At 40.3% G+C, this 19423-nt stretch overlaps 1 protein-coding gene across 2 annotated transcripts in view; it reads right to left on the bottom strand.

The window, feature by feature from the left end:
- Positions 1 to 2607: 2607 nt before the first annotated feature.
- MCEE (methylmalonyl-CoA epimerase) overlaps positions 2608 to 19423 on the bottom strand; it is a 63537-nt gene continuing 46721 nt past the window's right edge. Inside the window, exons 2-4 of one of the 2 annotated variants that reach the window (XM_050754541.1) lie at positions 19328 to 19406; positions 13506 to 13843; positions 2608 to 3037 (exon numbers count right to left, since the gene is read on the bottom strand). In XM_050754541.1, the coding sequence (XP_050610498.1) occupies positions 2885 to 3037; positions 13506 to 13843; positions 19328 to 19367 (531 nt within the window). In that variant the 5' untranslated portion in view covers positions 19368 to 19406 and the 3' untranslated portion in view covers positions 2608 to 2884. Of the gene's footprint in view, positions 3038 to 13505; positions 13844 to 19327; positions 19412 to 19423 lie in introns of those variants that run through there. The other variant, XR_007718807.1, reaches the window with a different exon arrangement.

The following is a 19423-nucleotide window of genomic DNA, read 5'->3' as shown; positions in this document are numbered from 1 at the left end:
GCTCACTGCAGCCTTGACCTCCCAGGCTCAAGTGATCCTCCCACCTCAGCCTCCTGAGTAGCTGAGACTACAGGTGCATACCACCATGCCCAGCTAATTTTTCTATTTTTTGTAGAGGCAAGGTTTAGCCATATTGCCCAAGCTGGTCTTCAACTCCTAAGCTCAGGGAATCCACTTGCCATGGCCTTCCAAAGTGCTGAGATTACAGGAGTGAGCCACCAATCCCAACCAATGAATTAATTTTTTAAAAAGTGTCATTGAAAAGTTTTTTTTTCTGTCTCTCTACTCTGCCAACCAGAATCACCATTATCCTAAGGTTTTTGTGTTTTTGTTTGTCCCATAGTTGTTGGATAGTTGCTGGTAGCAACCAAATTACCTGTTTTCCTTCTTCAACTCTGGTGGGAGAGAGGCTGACTTATAGTTCTCATCTAGATGTGGGAAAGAACATTTCCAGATGTCTCTAGAAAACCTTTCTTCATGCTTTTAGTCTACATATGAATTACATAACCATATGTAGTTATGAACCACATCATTAAACCCATCACTGGCAAGGGTGATGTAATTTCAGTCTAACCCTGGGGCTCTGAGAATTTTACCCGTGTGGGAGATGATAAGGATGGGAATCTAACCAAGTCAGAATTCTATTAAAGAAGAAATGATGGATGGGTGCTAACACTAGCATCTACCAAACATACTGTTTTGCATTTCTTGTGATCACATTTCATTCTTCTTATGAAAGCAAAATTTTATTATTGATTTATGGATTAAAGCAATAAATAAATTTTATAAAAAATGATTGTTTTATTTCCAAAGTTCATTCAGCTCAGGATGTATTTTACTTCTCTTGAGGCTACTTCTTTGACAACTTACAGGTTTGGTGAGATTTTTCTGTTGTTACTGATTTCTAGTTTGATTCATTTATGGTCACATATTTTATGTTTCAATTATTTTAAATGTGTTAGTTTCATAACCCAAGATATGGTCTATCTTGGTGAATGTCCCATAAATGCTCAAAAAATGTGTATTACATATTGGCTGATGGGACTGTTCAGTTCTCCCACGTACTTGCTTTTTGTCTAGTGGGTTTATCCATTACTAAACAAGTGGTGTTGAAGTCCCCAACTGTAAACTGTAAATTGGTCTATATTTTCCTTTTAGTTCTATCAATTCTTAGATCGTATACTTTGCAGCTGTGTTATTCGGTTAATGCACACCTGCGGTCTTTTTGTGATCGGACCTCTTCATCATTATGTAATGTACTTCTTTGTCCCTGGCAATTTTCTTTTGTCCTAAAGTTTACCTTGTCTGATAGTAATTCATCCACTCCAGCTTTCTCTGAATTAGCGTTTGCAAGGTGTATCTATTTCTATCCTTTTACTCTTAGTTTATTGATTTTTACTGATAAATCATTGCTAATTTACTGGTATTTTGAGTTTCTTGTATTTAGCATTTGGTTGGGTCAGGTTTTTAAATTCACTCTCACAATCTTGGTGTGTTTAGAGCATTTACATTGAACCTAATTACTGATAAGTGAGGTTATCGGTCAGTCATTTTATTGTTTTGCTTTTTTTCCTGTTTCCCCTTACCTGTCTTCAAGCGGGTTATTTGGGCATTCTTTAGTAGTCCACTTTAATTTATCTACATTTTTAAGTGTATCTCTTCATATAGTTTTTCAGTGGTTACAGACTGCAATACACACATGCAGTTTATTGCAGTCTACTAGTATCAACATCTACCACTTGAAGTGGAATGTGGATATTTAACCACCATTTAAGTCCCTTTTACTGCCCCCACCCTGTGATGTAATTGTCTAAAATATTTCCTCTACATACACTAAGAACCACATCAATGTTGTAATTTTTACTTTAACTTTTCAATGACAAGTATAATTGGATATTATACTTGTCTTCCATAACAAGTTCAGTGTCTATATATCTTCTCATTTACGCAACATCCATTCATCCATGAACTTGTTAGCCATTTTTCCATCCACTATGCATTCAATGCATCCATCTGTGATCCTTGAAATTTATCTGAAACTTGTTTCTAACATACTTGAGTCTGACCATCCTCTGCGATCTATTCTCTTTCCCTTCCTTTTTAATTCATTCAGATGTTGTTTTGTAAGTGTTTACATTTATTTCAAATAGTACTATCCCCAACTGAACCGTAAGCATCTTGGCAGTGGATTTCTATTCATTTTGTATATTTCCCCTAGGACCTGTGGTGGTGTTCTAGCATCTAAGTGATATCTAACTCTACAAATTACTACTGATTTAAAAAATAATTCAGCCACCTATGCACCCACTGGATGACGCACCAGGTTTTCCACAAAACTTCCTATACATCTAGCCCTAGCACCCAAGACACCTGGACCCTGAGGAACCTGTGACCATGAATTGTTTTTGAAGAGCAAAAATTCTGAGATCAAAATTCCCTAATCTTAAACAGTTTGCTCTAAAAAAGTATTTCGAAACATTCTTAGAAAGTTTTGCCCCAAATATGAGCCACAAAATTGTCATATACTTTCATAACTCCTTTGTGTATCCATCCAACATCACACACATATCCTTGTACATAGCTAACACATTACATTCAATTACCCCATTGTAGAAAAGGAATAATCTATTTCTATATGACTTTAATAATGTTCCCTAAGTAATTAGTAATCAAGGTTTTCTTCAAATTCAAATTAACAAATATGTTTGTTAATTAAATATACATATTTATGGATTTATATACGTATATAATCTTTCTGTAATTCAGTTTTTAACTGTGAACTTTTACATGTTGAAAGCAGTGAAGGACTCAATGTCATAGTACATTTTGATAGTATTTGATAGGCTTTTTCAGGTCAATTAATTTAGTTGCCTGCAAATATAAATCAAGCTTGCTCCAGTTCCACAAGGACTCCACCACAGTCTTTAGGATGGAGAAAAATCACTGGTTTTCCATGTGCTCCTATTTTGACCTCTTCACTTAGACTGCGGATCTTCTTTGTTTTCAAATCCATCACAGCTGCATTAATATTATCCACCTTAAGAAAAGGAAATACATTGAACACATTTGAGACCATAAAAATACCAACTTACAGTATCACAATATTCAAAAAAAACTGAGAGCTCAGGCAGTCTATCTCCTCTGCCTGTGGGCAGGACCATTCTTAAATCAACATTAAAAAAAAAGCTTAAAATTTCCAGAGAAGTAAAAGAAGTTACTAAATTTTTCTAGGTAAGCAACCACAATGCTTAGAATTTTCACCATTAGTAAATGTTTCTTCTTATAATCTGAATCATGTATGATATACTTTATAATAGTTTATTCTGGCAGTACTATTAGTGAGATTGAAGACACTGATTTTGCCAGAGAACCCTGGGTTCCTCATCTATAACACGCAAATGAGGTCTAGCATATAAATTGACTACAGATTAAAACGAGGTAACAGATAAAAAGCTCTCAGTACAGTTTATGGCATAATAGGTACTTAGCAAATATAAGGGTTTCCCTGATCCCCAAAACTTGCCCTGCCAAAATACCTTTGACATTATCAAGATATACATGAAAATCACTATTAAATTGCCATTAAAATGCTATTCCCCATCTAAAAAAAATTTCAAACTTTAATGTTTTTGCAGCCTCTTCTAAGTTATTTCTATTTTCTTCATACTTATGGACACTCTAGGAGGAGCGGATGTGTCTCTCTATATTTGACGGAGAAATGATCTGCCTCTATCTTGGGAAGTCACCCATTTAGACTGGGAACCTAGGAAATGGATGAAAAGGTATGATATGAATGGCCACATTCCTAGGCAGTCATAAATCACTAGTTTAATTAAAATCACTAGTTTAATTTTAAAAAACACAGAAGCACAGAGACTAGTATAACACCCATGTACCTACCATTCAGATCTAATAAATATTAACATTTATACAATTTTATTTCCAAAGAGCCAAGGATTATATACTGAATTCTAAAACCAGTCGAACAGCTAATGAGGATACTAAATGTTACATAAATAAGCTATGATTTCTTCATATGGCACATATTCTACTTATATTTCTGATATTTCTTTTTGAAACCTCATAGGTCTATCAAAGTCACACATGCCTAGATTCTGAACACGGCTCATTTCATGACATTTTGCACTGTAGCTGGTTAATTCTCATCTTTTTCAGAATAGAACATGACCTAGAAGTTCGTGGCAGGAGCAGCCCGACCCACTTAGTGAGGAAAATTGGTCCTCACTGATGTCAGACATTGTCAATTTTATTTTTAAATTCATATCAATATTATTAAGCTTTTTTTCTGCTGTGTTAGGTGGGATTGGAGCAGTTTTTAGTCTAGGACTAATTTTCCTCACTACCAAGCCAAAGTCCTTCTGAGTACTCTTCCCAATGTTACGGAAATTACTATGACTAGTAAGAAAAAACTATCCCCACCTCTGTGTGTGGATTATTCCCTCCAATGCTTTCAAGGGGTTCTATTTCTAGCTTTCTAACATGCGTGCAATACTCAGATGGAGACATGAAAGGTACTACAGATCTTTGGAGTTCACTCTCTGTGCAGCTCTCCTGCAGCTCTCCACAAGAGAGCTGTGAACTCTAGCACCATGGCCTCCTCAGACTTCCAACTCCTATCTCAACTCAGGGAGACCACTAAGTTCTGTGTGGATTCCCCCTTCCTGTACTGCAGTCTGGAAACTCTCTACAGCCAGTAAACTGGGTAACTGTAGGACTCATCTTGTTTGTTTACCCTCTCTCAGAAATCAACTCCTGTGCTGCCTGATGTCCAATGCCAGAAATCCATTATTTCATGTATTCTGTCTACGTTGCTTGTTTGTTTCAGGGAGGAGGATAAACTGATCTCTTTTACACCAACTTGGCCAGAATCAGAATTCTAAATTGGCAGGTTTTTTCTGTCAGCAAGTAAAAAGTGTCATTACATGTCATTCTATACTATGTCTTTTTTACTTTGATTACTTTTAAGATTTTCTCGTCATCTATGATTTTCAGTGTGACTATGGTGTGCTTAGGTGTGGCTTTCTTTTTCTTTTGAGACAGAGTCTCACTCTGTCAGCCAGGCTGGAGTGTAGTAGTGTGATCTCAGCTTACTGCAACCTCTGCCTCCAGGGTTCAAGCAATTCTCCTGCCTCAACCTCCAGAGTAGCTGGGACTACAGGCGCATGCCACCATGCCCAGCTAATTTTTGTATTTTTAGTAGAGACCAGTTTCACCATGTTGGCCAGGATGGTCTCCATCTCTTGACCTCGTGATCTGCCTGCCTCGGCCTCCCAGCGTGAGTCACTGCACCTGGCCTTTTTTTTTTTTTTTTTTTTTTTTTTTTTTTTTTGAGACAGTCTCACTCTGTTACCTAGGCTGGAGTGCAATGGCACAATCTTGGCTTACTGCAGCCTCCGCCTCCTGGGTTCAAGTGATTCTCCTGCCTCAGCCCCCTGAGTAGCTAGGATTATAGGCATGAGCCACCATGCCTGGCTAATTTTTGTATTTTTAGTAGAGACTGGGTTTCACCATGTTGGCCAGGTCGGTCTTGAACTCCAGACCTCAAGTGATCTGCCTGACTTGGCTTCCCACAGTGCTGGGATTACAGGCGTGAATCACTGTTGCCCGGTCTGGTGTGGTTTTCTGTTTGCCCTACTTGGGGTTGCTGACTTTCTTGAAACCATAGGTTGTTTTACACCAGATTAGTAGTGTCCTTGTCAACTATTTTTTCAATTATTGCTTCTGTTCTATTTTCTCTCTCTTTCTTTTCTGGGACTTCAACTATACTCTGCTAGAACTTTTGACCATGTCCTACATCTGTTTTATGCTCTATTCTGTTTTCTTTTTCTTCCATATTTTTTACCTCTTGATTTTGGAATTCTAGTTTCTAGAACTGTGAAAAGAGTAATTTCTGTTTTAAGCCACTAAGTTCGTGATCATTTATTATAGCAGCCCTAGAAGATGAATACAACTACCACACATCATACCGAAATTGGACAATGAAGTAGATGGATAGCTGATAGTGGGAGCTAAGTTTCTCACTGTTGGAATGAGAAGATAAAGGCCAGTGTGGTCTATGTGGTAATGGATTAGAGCTGGAGACATCAGTATACACTCAGGAGTTTATGACATTTCATGAATTCTATAATATAGTTATATATAGAAATGTGTATAGATATGTGTATATACACAGTATACACACCTATATCTCCTTGCCGTGCTGGCTCAGTACAATGATCCCCCTAGTAGCAATAAGCACAAACCTAGATCTTGGCTTCTAATACCATTCTCCAATAGTAGGAACCAGGGCTCCTAGATAAAATGGCTAATTACATGGCTAGGGCAAAGAGTAAAGACGAATTTGGAGCATCTTATATAGAAGATGAATTTGGAGCATCTTAGAGTGCCAGAAAAAGAAAGGAAGTGCTTAAAAAACAAACACAAAACCAAAAATGATGGGGGTATGTTAAAGGGACACATGAATCAACTGAAAAAGCTCCTAATGGCCAAAGCTGGAACAATCTGAGGGGAAAAAAAAAAGTAGTATTAGATTGTAATGCAAGTCATAAAATAAATATCCACAAGTCCATACTGATATAACTCTCCATTCCTTAAGTGTGGGCCTTGCATAATGACTTCCTTCCAAAAGAGGATAATATGGAGAAGGGGGAAAAAAGAACAGCTTTCCAGTGGAGAGAGCTGACAACACCTCCTCACCTGGGAGATCAAGATTAATATCAACAGGAGTAAGTCATGTTGATAGCATGAATCCTTGATATGATGTGATGAGAATGGCACTTTACCTCTATGGTCTTTCTCCCCAAAATCAATAACATGAGTCTCTTAAGAAAAATATCACACAAATCTCAACTAAAGGACAGTTTACAAAATAACTGACCAGTAATCTTCAAAAGTGTCAAGGTCATCAGAAACAAGGAAAGGAGATCCTAGAAAAAGGTTAGAAAACAAAACAAAACAAAAAACCAAGGAAAGTTTGAGAAACTGCCACATGCGAGAGAAGCCTCAGCAGATATGATGACTAAATGTGATGTGCTAGGGATGGAGGAGTAGGGGAAGGGAGAGCATCAGGATACATAGCAAATGCATACAAGGCTTAATATCTAGGTAATGCATTGGCAGGTGCAGCAAACCACCATGGCATACGTTTACCTATGTAACAAACCAGGATGTCCTACACATGTATCCTGGAACTTAAAATAAAATTAAAAAAATAAAAATAAATGTGATGAGAAATCCTAGATGGGATCCTGGAATAGAAAAGGGACACTGGGTAAGAACTAAAGGAATCAGAATAAAGTACAGACTTTAGCTAATAACAATGAATCGGTATTGGTTCACTAATTGTGGTAAATGTATCAAACTATAATAAGATGTTCATAATTTTTTTTAAAGAGTCTGAAGAGATTAACAACCATTTATAATGACTGGATCTTGTTTTTATCCTGATTAGAACAAATCAAGTATAAAAAAAATTTGTAAATCAATCTGGGAAATTTAATTTATGAGCTGTGTATAGATGGTTCCAAAAAATTTACCTTTAATTTTGACTGAAGTGCCAGAAAATAAAGATGATAATGTCACCGTGGTTATTTTTGTATTTCTTAGAGATTCAAACTGAATAAGGGTAAAATGACATGCTGTTCATTTAAAATAATCTAAGGAAAAGAAAACAGATGATGTGTAGCAAGAGCTTGAACACTGTTGAACCTGGGTGATGAGAGTACTGATATGATTTTTTTTCTGCTTCTCATAAGTTTGAACGATTTCATAAGAGAACTCCTAATGCTTTGTTTGGCAGTAAACCTGCACGTTCTGCACATATATCCCAGAACTTAAAGTATTAAGGGTGCTGGGACCCTGGGCCGGGTGCAATGGCTCACACCTGTAATCCCAGCACTTTGGGAGGCCCAAACACCCTGCTTTAGGCCAGTCTGGTTCTCCCTATCAACATAAATGACTCTTCTGCTCTGTCCTACCTGAAGTCTTCAGGAAGGGAAGGAATGGGGAGGAGTCATAGATACTATGACATATTGTATGTCATGTACATATGACATACAATACTATTTCCCTTTTTGTTTTTGGTAAGTAGAAAGAAATACAGTCATGTATCACTTGATGGGTACAAGTTCTGAGAAACGCATCACTAGGCAATTTCATTGTTGTGCAAACATCACCACACCTGGATGGTGGAGCCTACTATACATCTAGGCTATAGGGTACAGCCTATTGCTCCTTGGCTACAAACCTGTACAGCATGTTACTGAATACTGTAGGCAAGTGTAACACAATGGTGTCTAAACACATTTCAACACAGAAAAGGTACAGTAAAAATACAGTGTTACAACCTTATGGGACCTCATGTGGACTCATCACTGACTGAAACATTGTTATGCGGTGTGGACTGTATTTGGCTAAACTAGTAAGGTATGCTAATCATTCCTTATATTTCCTCTTTGTTTCAACTAGCACTAAGTTTCAACTAGCACTATTACTTCTGTTTATCCTTTTGTATTTTGTAGGCTGTCTTTTAGTCAGTCACCTTTAATCCTTTCTGGAAAATGTGGAGCATGTATGAATAAATGAAGCAAGCAGGCAAGCTCTGGGTAGACAGGGACTACTTGTTCAGCCACATATCCCCAGCACCTTCTACAGTGAAGGACAGAGTGATACCAAAAATACTTAACAACCAGAAAAATACAGACAAAGATACTAATCAGATAGAATTGTGCGGCTGAGCATGGTGGTTTATGCCTGTAATCCCAGAGCTTTGGAAGGCTGAGGTAGAAGGATTGCTTGAGCCAAGAGTTTGAGACCAGCTTGGGCAATATATCAAGACTTTGTCTCTTAAAAAAAAAAAAAAATTAGCTGGGCATCATGAGGTGATGCCTGTAGTTCAGGAGTTCCAGGTTACAGTGCATTATGATCGTACCACTGCACTCCTGCATGGGTGACAGAGTGAGAGCCTCTCTCTGAAGGAAAAAAAATTGTAGAGGGAGAAGGGTGTCTGAAGGGTCCCAGAAAAGGGTCCTTTTGGAAAAGGAATGTTACTCAGGGGTTACAGAGCAGCAGCTGTTTACCAACCAGCAGGGAAGCATTTAAATATTTTTACAAACTCAATACAAATTTGAGTAAGTAAATATTTCTGGTGGCCCTTAAAGTTTTCACTGTGACACACTGTGCTGTCTGGGTAAACTCTCTAGAGAAAGCATGGCCAGCTCTGTCTCCTCAAGCAGAGGCACGCAGAAGGCAGGCAAGGCGACCCCCCTCTTGCCATCGCAGGCAGCAGGTTTGGACCACAAACACAAGCTGTGCCAGAAAACAGTGGGTGACTCAGTCCATACATGAGCAAGAGAATAAATGGAACAAGATGCCCTCTAAACTTCCTCTAGTGAGAGGCAAAGACACACAAGAAATATGGGTAAACCTCACAAGAGAAAATAGAAACCAAGTCAACCTCAACAGAAAAATGCTGATCAACTAGTGAGATAGTAATCCACGTATGAGAAGGGGACATTTCAGCAAGTCTTTGAGTCAAGGAAAAGCTATGGAGCATGCGCAAACAGATACATGCTAAGTCAGAGGTTTTATAAGATCCTGGTGAAAAAGGACAAAAAGTATCCCTGTGATAATTACACAGGGGAAAGCCAATTCTCTTTTTTTTTTTTTTTTTTTGAGACGGAGTCTCGCTGTGTCACCCAGGCTAGAGTGCAGTGGCGCGATCTCGGCTCACTGCAAGCTCCGCCTCCCGGGTTTACGCCATTCTCCTGCCTCAGCCTCCGAGTAGCTGGGACTACAGGCGCCCGCCACCACGCCCGGCTAGTTTTTTGTATTTTTAGTAGAGACGGGGTTTCACCATGTTAGCCAGGATGGTCTCGATCTCCTGACTTCGTGATCCACCTGCCTCGGCCTCCCAAAGTGCTGGGATTACAGGCTTGAGCCACCGTGCCCGGCCGGGAAAGCCAATTCTCTGATGAGTGGTTCAACATTTTTTTTTTTTTTTTTTTGAGACAGAGCTCTCACTCTGTTGCCCAGGCTGGAGTGAAGTGGCATGATCTTGGCTCACTGCAACCTCCGCCTCCCAGTTTCAAACGATTCTCCTGCCTCAGCCTCCCGTGTAGCTGGGATTACGGGTGTGTGCCGCCACGTCCAGCTAGTTTTTGTATTTTAGTAGAGACGGGATTTCACCGTGTTGCCCAGACTGGTCTCAAACTCCTGAGCTCAGGCAATCCGCCCACCTTGGCCTCCCAAAGTGCTGTAATAGGCGTGAGCCACCGTGCCCAGGTGACACACCACTTTTTAAAAATCACCAAGTGTGGCATCCATTGATGGCCTCCAGTACCTTTCTCCTTTTCCTCCTTTTAATTATAGCAACTCCCAAGTTTCAGCAGGGCACACAACTGCCTAGCTAGAGACTACATTCCCCAGCCTCCCTTGCAGAGAAGTGTGTCATGTAACTAACCTTGGGCCAATGGGATAAGGACAGAAGTGATCCTAGAGCATCTCCTTAAAGGTCCTTGCCAGGTATTCCTGCTCCACCTTCCCTTCCCTCTGGTTGGCAAATGGTGATGCCTGGAGCAACCTTGTAAGTCATGTGTTACGTGTCATATGTAAGTCATGTGTCACATGCAGAGCTGCCCATCAGCATAGGATAGCTAATATTAGACTGAAAACAGAAAAATAAAATCTTATTAAGCCACTTAATTTTTTTGTGGAGGGCAGAGAAAGATGATGGTGGTGTTATACTAAAATAGCACCTAACTAACCACTTTTCACACCTTCTCCTCTTACCTACCTTCATTTTATACTCAATACATTTGCATGTAATTCTTCCAATCTCTGCTTTTGAATCTGCCATTACATTACTGAGCTTCCACTATTCCTTACTTAACTGAACTTCTAAATCACATAGCCAGCCTCCTTTGAAGGCGTGGACTCTGCTGATGGAATACCAATAGTGCAGTGTGGGAGAGAGGGAAGTGGATTCAAAGGTCCTGCTTCTCACCCTGGGGGGTGGGGTAGGGCTTAGACAGACCCTCAGGTCCACTGACAAAGACCTGCAGCCAAAAGTAACTCCCTAAAAATAAAATAAAGGCTAATATTAGGCCTTGTTTAGTTCCTTGCTTAAGGTCTTATAGCTTCCCTACCACGAATTTAAAACTCAGTTAATATAATGAAGGCAACTGGCAACATGGGTAAGAGTACAGACCCTGGAATCAGAACCAATCTGGGTTTCAGTCCCAGCCTCACTCCCTGCTACTGATATGACTGTGGGCAAATTAACTACTCTGTCTCAGTTTCCTTTCCAGTCAAATGGGGATAATAGGGCCCTCAGAGGGGAGCTATGAGAATTTAAGAAAATAATATGTGTTGAGTTACTTTGTAGACATACTACTAGAGGACTCACTAAATGTTGGTTCTTTTTTTTGAGACAGGGTCTCGCTCTGTCATCCAGGCTGGAGTGCAGTGGCGTGATCACAGCTCACTGCAACCTCCACCTCAGCACTTCCTAGGCTCAAGTGATGCTCCCACCTCAGCCTCCCAAGTAGCTGGGACTACAGGTGCATACCACCACACCTGACTAACTTTTTGTATTTTTAGTAGAGATATCTTGCCCAGGCTGGTCTCAAACTCCTAAGCTCAAGCAATCTGCCCACCTTGGCCTCCCAAAGTGCTAAGATTACAGGTGTGTATTAGTCCATTTTCATGCTACTGATAAAGCCATACCCGAGACTGGACAATTTGCAAAAGAAACAGGTTTAATGATTTACAGTTCCACATGGCTGGAGAGGCCTCACACTCATGGCAGAAGGCAAGGAGGAGCAAGTCACATCTTACGTGGATGGCGGCAGGCAAAGAGAGAGATTGGGCAGGGAAATCCCCCTTATAAAACTGTCAGATCTTGTGAAACTTATTCACTATCACAAGAACAGCATGGGAAAGGCCTGCCCCCATGATTCAATTACCTCCCACCGGGTCCCTCCCATAACATGTGGGAATTCAAGATGAGATTTGGGTGGGGACACAGCCAAGCCATGTCAAGGCATGAGCCACCACACCCCGCCACTAAGTGTTAGCTGTTATGATAACTCTGTGCCTTTCCACGTGCAATTCCCTCTGCCTGGAATAACTTTCTCCTTTTGTTCACCTGGGGAATTCCTTCACATTCATTGTAACTCACGCTCTATGAGGACTTCCCAGCAACTCAATTTGCCAGAAGCAATCAACTCCTTCATCTGTGCTACTGCGAAGTCACACATATCAAATCTACTTATCATAGTATATTGCACTGGAGTGTTTAAATTTCTGCCCCTCCGCACTATGGACATGACTCATATCTTATTCACTGCTAAATTCCAAGTACTTGGCAGAATACACATTGTAGGGTTTCATACATGTTTGCAATAATGAACTAAATACATCCTTGAATTCACTCTAGAATCAAACTACCTCTCCTCTGTATTAGAAATTTGGCCTAACAGGCCGGACAAGGTGGCTCACGCCTGTAATCCCAGGACTTTGAGAGGCCGAGGTAGGTGAATCACCTGAGGTCAGGAGTTTGAGACCAGCCTGACCAACATGGTGAAACCTCATCTCTACTAAAAATACAAAATTAGCTGGGCATGGTGGCGCATGCCTGTAATCCCAGCTACTTGGGAGGCTGAGGAAGGAGAATCACTTGAACTCAGGAGGCAGAGGTTGCAGCGAGCCAAGATCACACCATACTGCACTCCAGTCTGGGAGACAGAGTGAGACTCCATCTCAAAAATAAAAAAAAAAAGAAAGAAAAGAAAAAGAAATTTGGCTTAACAATTATGTCATTCTTTCTATCAAAAGAATTGTCCTAGCAAATTAAATCGATGCATAATTGTCATTGCTGATATTCTAAAAGGCAGTTATCTGAACATGAACATCTATAGAAATGTTCTCTAATGAGACTTTTCTTGTCTAACATTTCTTCACATTCCTTTAAAAATTGTTGGCAGATGCAATTCAGAAGATCTTAAAAATCAGTCAGTAATTGAAAAGTATTGACTTTGTAATAATGAAGTTATTAGAATTTTAAGGAGAGAAAAGAGTTATAAAGAATACTTAGCATGTACATTGAAAGCTTTACTTTATAAAGTCTTTTCATTTGCTTCTCCTAAGTGCCTTGTGATAGTGAAAACAGCTGTATTCCTGTTACATGGGAGGTTACACATGATCAGTTCTAAAGCAGATTCTATATTGTGGCTAACTTTGGTGGCACTTACAGTGGTCACTGAATCCAGACTTCAAAAAAATACATTAATATTATATGTTAGAATTTTCTAAAGGGAAAAGAAAGGTATGTAAGGATCCATCTTTGAGGAGGATGAATATTATCATTCTCCATAAAGAACCTTACAAAAGTTTCTAATGACAGTGACCATAATTAGTCTTAAAAAGTAAAAGACATATTTTAAAAGACAGATTTAAAATACCAGGCATTAAAATAATTAAAATACCTCGATGCAGATGTGATGCATTCCTCCAGCCTTGTTTTTCTGCAGAAAACCTGCAATTGGACTGTCACGTCCCAATGGATGAAGCAGTTCCATCTTGGTATTTCCCAGGTTGACAAAAACAACAGATACTCCATGTTCAGGAAGAGGGACCGCTTCACTTACCTGGGCCCCGAGAATATTCTTATAAAATGCTGCAGCCTTTTCCAAATCTGGCACTGCTATGGCTACATGATTGAGTCGACCCAGGTTCCACAAAGAACCTGCCACTTGATCCAAGGGCTGTGATGTGGAAGAAGCTCTTAATGTTGGAATGGGAGCTTGGAGTCTGGAAAAAAGCCCTGAAAAATTGAACAGCCATTGATATCCTTCTTTTGAGAATTAATACACTTCTAAATTGAATTTAAAAAACTAAACAAATAACACATGCAAAAATTCGTTATTTATATATCTATTCTTTTCAATTATTGAAATGAAACCAGGAGATAAATGGAAAAACTTACACCAGAATTACTCTGCTCTGCCCATTCAAATAACTGACTGGAATAAAAAAGCTAATTCTGAGCTGTAGTTAGATTTAAAACACAGAATAACATTTTTTCATAATGATCCATATTTACCGGTAACACTTAAAGAATAGTGGCATATTAAGAATTATTTGCTATTCTCTCTCTGCATTTCACAATGAAAGAACATATTTAATAAGAACGAGCAATTTCTCTACCTGTACCCAATTTTTTGTCTTATATTTTGTAACAAGTCCATTAAAGGTATAAACATACATTAAAAGAATACATACAGTACTCTTTAATGCTCTGTTGCCCAGCCTGAAGTGCTGGAGTGCAACAGTGTGATCTCAGCTCACTGCAACCTCCACCTCCTGGGTTCAAGTGATTTGCCGGCCTCAGCCTCCCAAGAAGCTGGGATTACAGGTGCCCGCCACAATACCCAGCTAATGTCTGTGTGTGTGTGTGTGTGTTATATATTTTTTTGAGACGGAGTCTTGCTCTTTTGCCCAGGCTGGAGTGAAGTGGCGTGATCTGGGCTCACTGCAACCTCTGCCTCCTGGGTTCAAGAGATTCTCCTGCCTCAGCCTCCTGAGTAGCTGGAATTACAGGCGCCTACCACATGCCCAGCTAATTTTGTATTTTCAGTAGAGATGGGGTTTCGCCATGTTGGCGAGGCTGGTCTTGAACTCTTGACCTCAGGTGATCCACCTGCCTCGGCCTCCCAGAGTGACATGATTAGAGGTGTGAGCCACTGTGCCCACCCTAATTTTTGTATTTTTAGTAGAGACGGGTTTCACCATGTTGGTCAGGCTGGTCTCAAATTCCTGACCTCGGGTGATCCACCCACCTTGGTCTCCCAAAGTGCTGGGATTATAGGCGTGAGCCACCATTCCGGCCAGTTTTTAGCATTTTTAAAATTCCCTATCACTGTGTCCTCATCAGATAGTTTCTTGATTTCCACAGACAACTCTGCATTCCATTCATTCAGCAAAGAGTCATTGTATGTCATTAACAACAAGAATGGCCTGAATTTACTGTGCACCTACTGTCTGGCACTGCATTTATTTTTTTACACCAACTGTCTAATATTCACAACAAACCTACAAGTTAGAAACTTAGTAAGTTTCATTGTTACCATGAAATCCAAGTGGATTACAACCCAGTACACATATACATAAATGTACAATTGAAACTAAATTGCAAAAAAAGAATACCTTCCACCTCAGCCTCCTGAGTAGCTGGAACCATAGGCAAGAGCTACCATGCCTGGCTAATTTTTGTATGTTTTGTAGAGATGGGGTTTCACCATGTTGCCCAGGCTGGTCTTGAACTCCTGGGCTCAAGCGATCCTCCCACCTTGGCCTCTCAAAGTGCTGGGACTACAGATGTGAGCCACCACACTAGGCCAGTGAAAACGTTTTGAAATAGATAAATGTGACAGTTGCACAAACCCAGTGAATGTAATAATTGCTGTTAAACTGTACTGTTTTTTCTTTTTTTGAGACGAAGTCTTGCTCTCTCGCCCAGGCTAGAGTGCATTGGTGTGATCTCAGTTCACGACAACCTCCACCTCCCGGGTTCAAGCGATTCTCCTGCCTCAGCCTCCTGAGTAACTGGGATTACAGGTGCGTGCCACAACACCCGGCTAATTTTTGTATTTTTAGTAGAGATGGGGTTTCCCCATCTTGGTCAGGTGGTCTCAAACTTCTGACCTCGTGATCCACCCACCTTGGCCTCCCAAAGTCCTGGGATTACAGGCATGAGCCACTGCGCCCGGCCTAAACTGTACATTTTTAAAGGGTTTTGTTATGTAAATTTTACCTAAAAAAAAAAAAAATGGCCCAACAATAAAAATCCAAAGGTGAAATTGTGTAGACCAAGGAAACTGGGTAGAGAACAATGAATAAAGAGGTTAAAATGAGATAGAGCTTTATATTTAATAAAAATGTGCTCCTGAAAATTTGTTGTGAATTGAATTCTTATTATATTTTCTCTTGCTACAAGTAATTGTAGCAACTTTTTTCCAGCTTGAGGTCCCATGACTAATAGAAATGGTGTATCTTTAAGGTATACAATGTGATGTTTTAACATATGCATAAATTATGAAAATGATTACCAACACTGAAGCTAACTTTTTAAAGCTATTTTTATTTCAGGTTGCCCTCTAATTCGTAGGAATTCACAGCTCTTTAGTTTTAGGTTTCTCTGCCTCCCATTTCAGAATAGTGCAGCAGAACTGCATTATTTTGAATTCTGTAATGTTTAATTTGTGATTTTTCCAATAAAGGTTGCTTTGCATGAATATACTACAATGTAAAACCACGTGCAAATAAATGCGTAAGATATTTAAAAATAGAAGTGTTAATAAAAAATGCGTGTAAAGATGAATACAGATTTAAGAAACTACTTTCACATACGTCAGGAAGCTGGTATACAGGTAAAAGATCAAAATCGGATGTGTATGTTAACTCTCATTCCAATCTTCCTTTCAATATCAGTTCTTGTTAATCACTTTTAGTGTCCTGACTTAAAAATAACATTGCATTTCTTTCAGTTCAGATTTTGCGCTTATTTCTGATTACACTTTTTAAACACTGTCCTTGCATACATAAAAGTTTAGCTGCAAGGATCTATAGTCAAATGCATTAAGAGTACTTATTATTTAAAGACATTTGATGTTAAATTTGTACAAAAAGTACTAAGTTCACCCATTTGAAGTGTACAATTCACTTCATATAATCTAATTTTAGAACATGTAATGAGCTTTTTTTTTTTTTTTTTTTTTTTTTTGAAACAAGTCTGGGTCTGTAGCCCAGGCTGGAGTGCAATGGCACAATCTCGGCTCAGTGCAACCTCTCCTTCCCAGGTTCAAGCAATTCTCCTGCCTCAGCCTCTCGAGTAGCTGGGATTACATGAGCGTGCCACCACACCTGGTTAATTTTTGTATTTTTAGTAGAGATGGGGTTTTGCCATATTGGCCAGGCTGGTCTTGAACTCCTGACCCCAGGCGATCCACCTGCCTTAGCCTCCCAAAGTGCTGGGATTACAGGCGCGAGTCACCGCGCCTGGCCAAACGTAAGTCTGAATTTTCACCTATCTGGTTTGAGGAAACATACAGATTTAGAAAGTCATTCATTAGAAGTGCCTTCAAGTTAGTCTGGTAAGTTTTCTCTTAACCATTTGACCAGTTAATTTCACAGCACCATATATATATCTCCAACTTGTTTCAAACTATGATCAAATTTTATTTTTATTCATTACAGTAACTAAACAGATTACATTTGTTAGCCCATTTACAGATGACTAATAAAAGTAAATCTATGCAGTCATGTAAGTTGGTCATTCTTGTCTCCCACCTAACAGGTTCAATTTCCATTTTCAGAACTTTTCTACGTGTTCAATCTGATTTTTCTGTGCTTTTGTTTTCCTGCGAAGTTTTATGTTCCTTAAAAGAGGGGCCATAACATAGAATTACCATGTAATCCAGCAATTCCACTTTTGAGAATATACACCCCCAAAAAAGCGGGAATTCAGAGGTATTTGTATACCCACGTTCATAGCTGTATTACAATAGCCAAAAGGTGGGGAAAACCCAACCGTCTACCAAGAGATGAATGGATAAACAAAATGTGGTATACACACACAACGGAATATTATTCAGTCTTAAAAAGCACCTTTTTTTTTTTTTTTTGAGACGGAGTTTTGCTCTTGTTGCCCAGGCTGGAGTGCAGTGGCGCAATCTTGGCTCACGGCAACCTCCGCCTCCCGGGTCCTGCCTCAGCCTCCCGAGCAGCTGGGATTACAGGCGTGCGCCACCACGCCCGACTAATTTTTGTATTTTTAGTAGACACGGGCTCACGCCTGTAATCCCAGCACTTTGGGAAGCTGAGGTGGGCGGATCACCTGAGGCCAGGAGTTCAAAACCAGCTTAGCCAACATGGTGAAACCCTGTCTCTACTAAAGGTACAAAAAATTAGCCGGGCGTGGTGGCGGGTGCCTGTAATCCCAACTACTCGGGAGGCTGAGGCAGGAGAATGGCTTGAACCTGGGAGGCGGAACTTGCAGTGAGCTGAGATCACGCCACTGCACTCCAGCCTGGGCGACAGAGTGAGACCCTATCTCAAAAAAAAAAAAAAAAAAAAGGTAAATTTTACTTTATGTATATTCAACCACACACAAAAGTGCAGCCATTAAGTTTCAAGTATCTTAATAGGACAAATCAAAGGCAATCTTTGGAATACACTATCTTCATTTTTCCTTTATGCCAAGACGTGTATGTAAGTTACAAAACAAACATTCACCTTTATCTGTATTGAGTTCTTGCAGTATGTATATGACCCGTTGGAAATCATACTTTTTCCCAAACTGTCAATCATTAAAGGGTGCAGTTCTAAAAGTACACATAAAAATGCCTTTTCCCAAATATTCATTTATTTATATTTTTACGTTCCTATTTTGTGTATCACCTAAGAGGGTATGCCTTACGGTTAAGAATGTGCTCTGGTGCTAAAAGGATTTATCACGAATGTCCCAGAGTAACTCTGGGGCATTACCACTTGGCACCTTCTTCCTAACAGGGAATCTCAGATTAAGGGAAAAACTTGCCCTCTCATAAAAGGAGGAAGAGAAAAAAAAGGATAAAAAGAGGAGAAAGTGAGAGTCAGAAACGTGACAATTATTACAGTTATTTCTGTCATAACTTATTCTATGTACACATTTTTTAAAAAATGAAGGGGGAGAGAACTCAAGGAAGTTTCCAAATCCACATGCTTTTATCTGTGTACGCGATGATAAACACATTAGTGCACGTGGAAAAATCCCTCCTTTTGTATTCTTTACACCACTGACCTTTGAGTGTTCCCAACAGAAAGCTGGTCATGCTTGGAGTTCGGCCGAAGTAGCAGTTGTTGTTTTTACAGGACTTGCTCTCCTTTCTGGTTTCTCCCCATTCTCTTTATTGGTGCGCAGTAAAATAACTTACCAACCCGCTTCTATTCACTTCTGTCCCTGCCCTGCCTGACCCACCGGGCAAGTTCCCTCGCCTCTCCCGCCCACATACTGGAAGGTGCAGTGCCCAGGGCGCACAGCTCCCGGATGGCAATGGGACTCGTGCACAAGGCAATCCCCGCTACTACGCGGAGGCGTTTCTGGAAGTTACCGTCAGCCTAGGTGCCAGCAGCGGCCGTAGAACGCGCCCCCGGGGGAGAGAGGGCATTAGATAAAGGTCCTTTGGCCACGCCGAGGCCTCCTCCGCCCCCGACCTCCGTTCCCACACCCCCTGCCCCACGGCGACTTTCGCCGGTGCCCGGTATTCACCTATGGCATTCCCGGCGGCAGCCCTCAGCGCCCGCGCCATTTTGGAAAGCAACCCGCCACGTCCAGACCCGCAGAGGACGGTGAGAGACGCGCAGC

The sequence above is a fragment of the Macaca thibetana genome, chromosome 13 (assembly GCF_024542745.1).
Source record: "Macaca thibetana thibetana isolate TM-01 chromosome 13, ASM2454274v1, whole genome shotgun sequence".
Classification (NCBI taxonomy): Eukaryota; Metazoa; Chordata; class Mammalia; order Primates; family Cercopithecidae; genus Macaca; species Macaca thibetana.
Note: the sequence above shows the minus strand (reverse complement) of the source record. Positions and strands in the feature narration are given on the sequence as shown.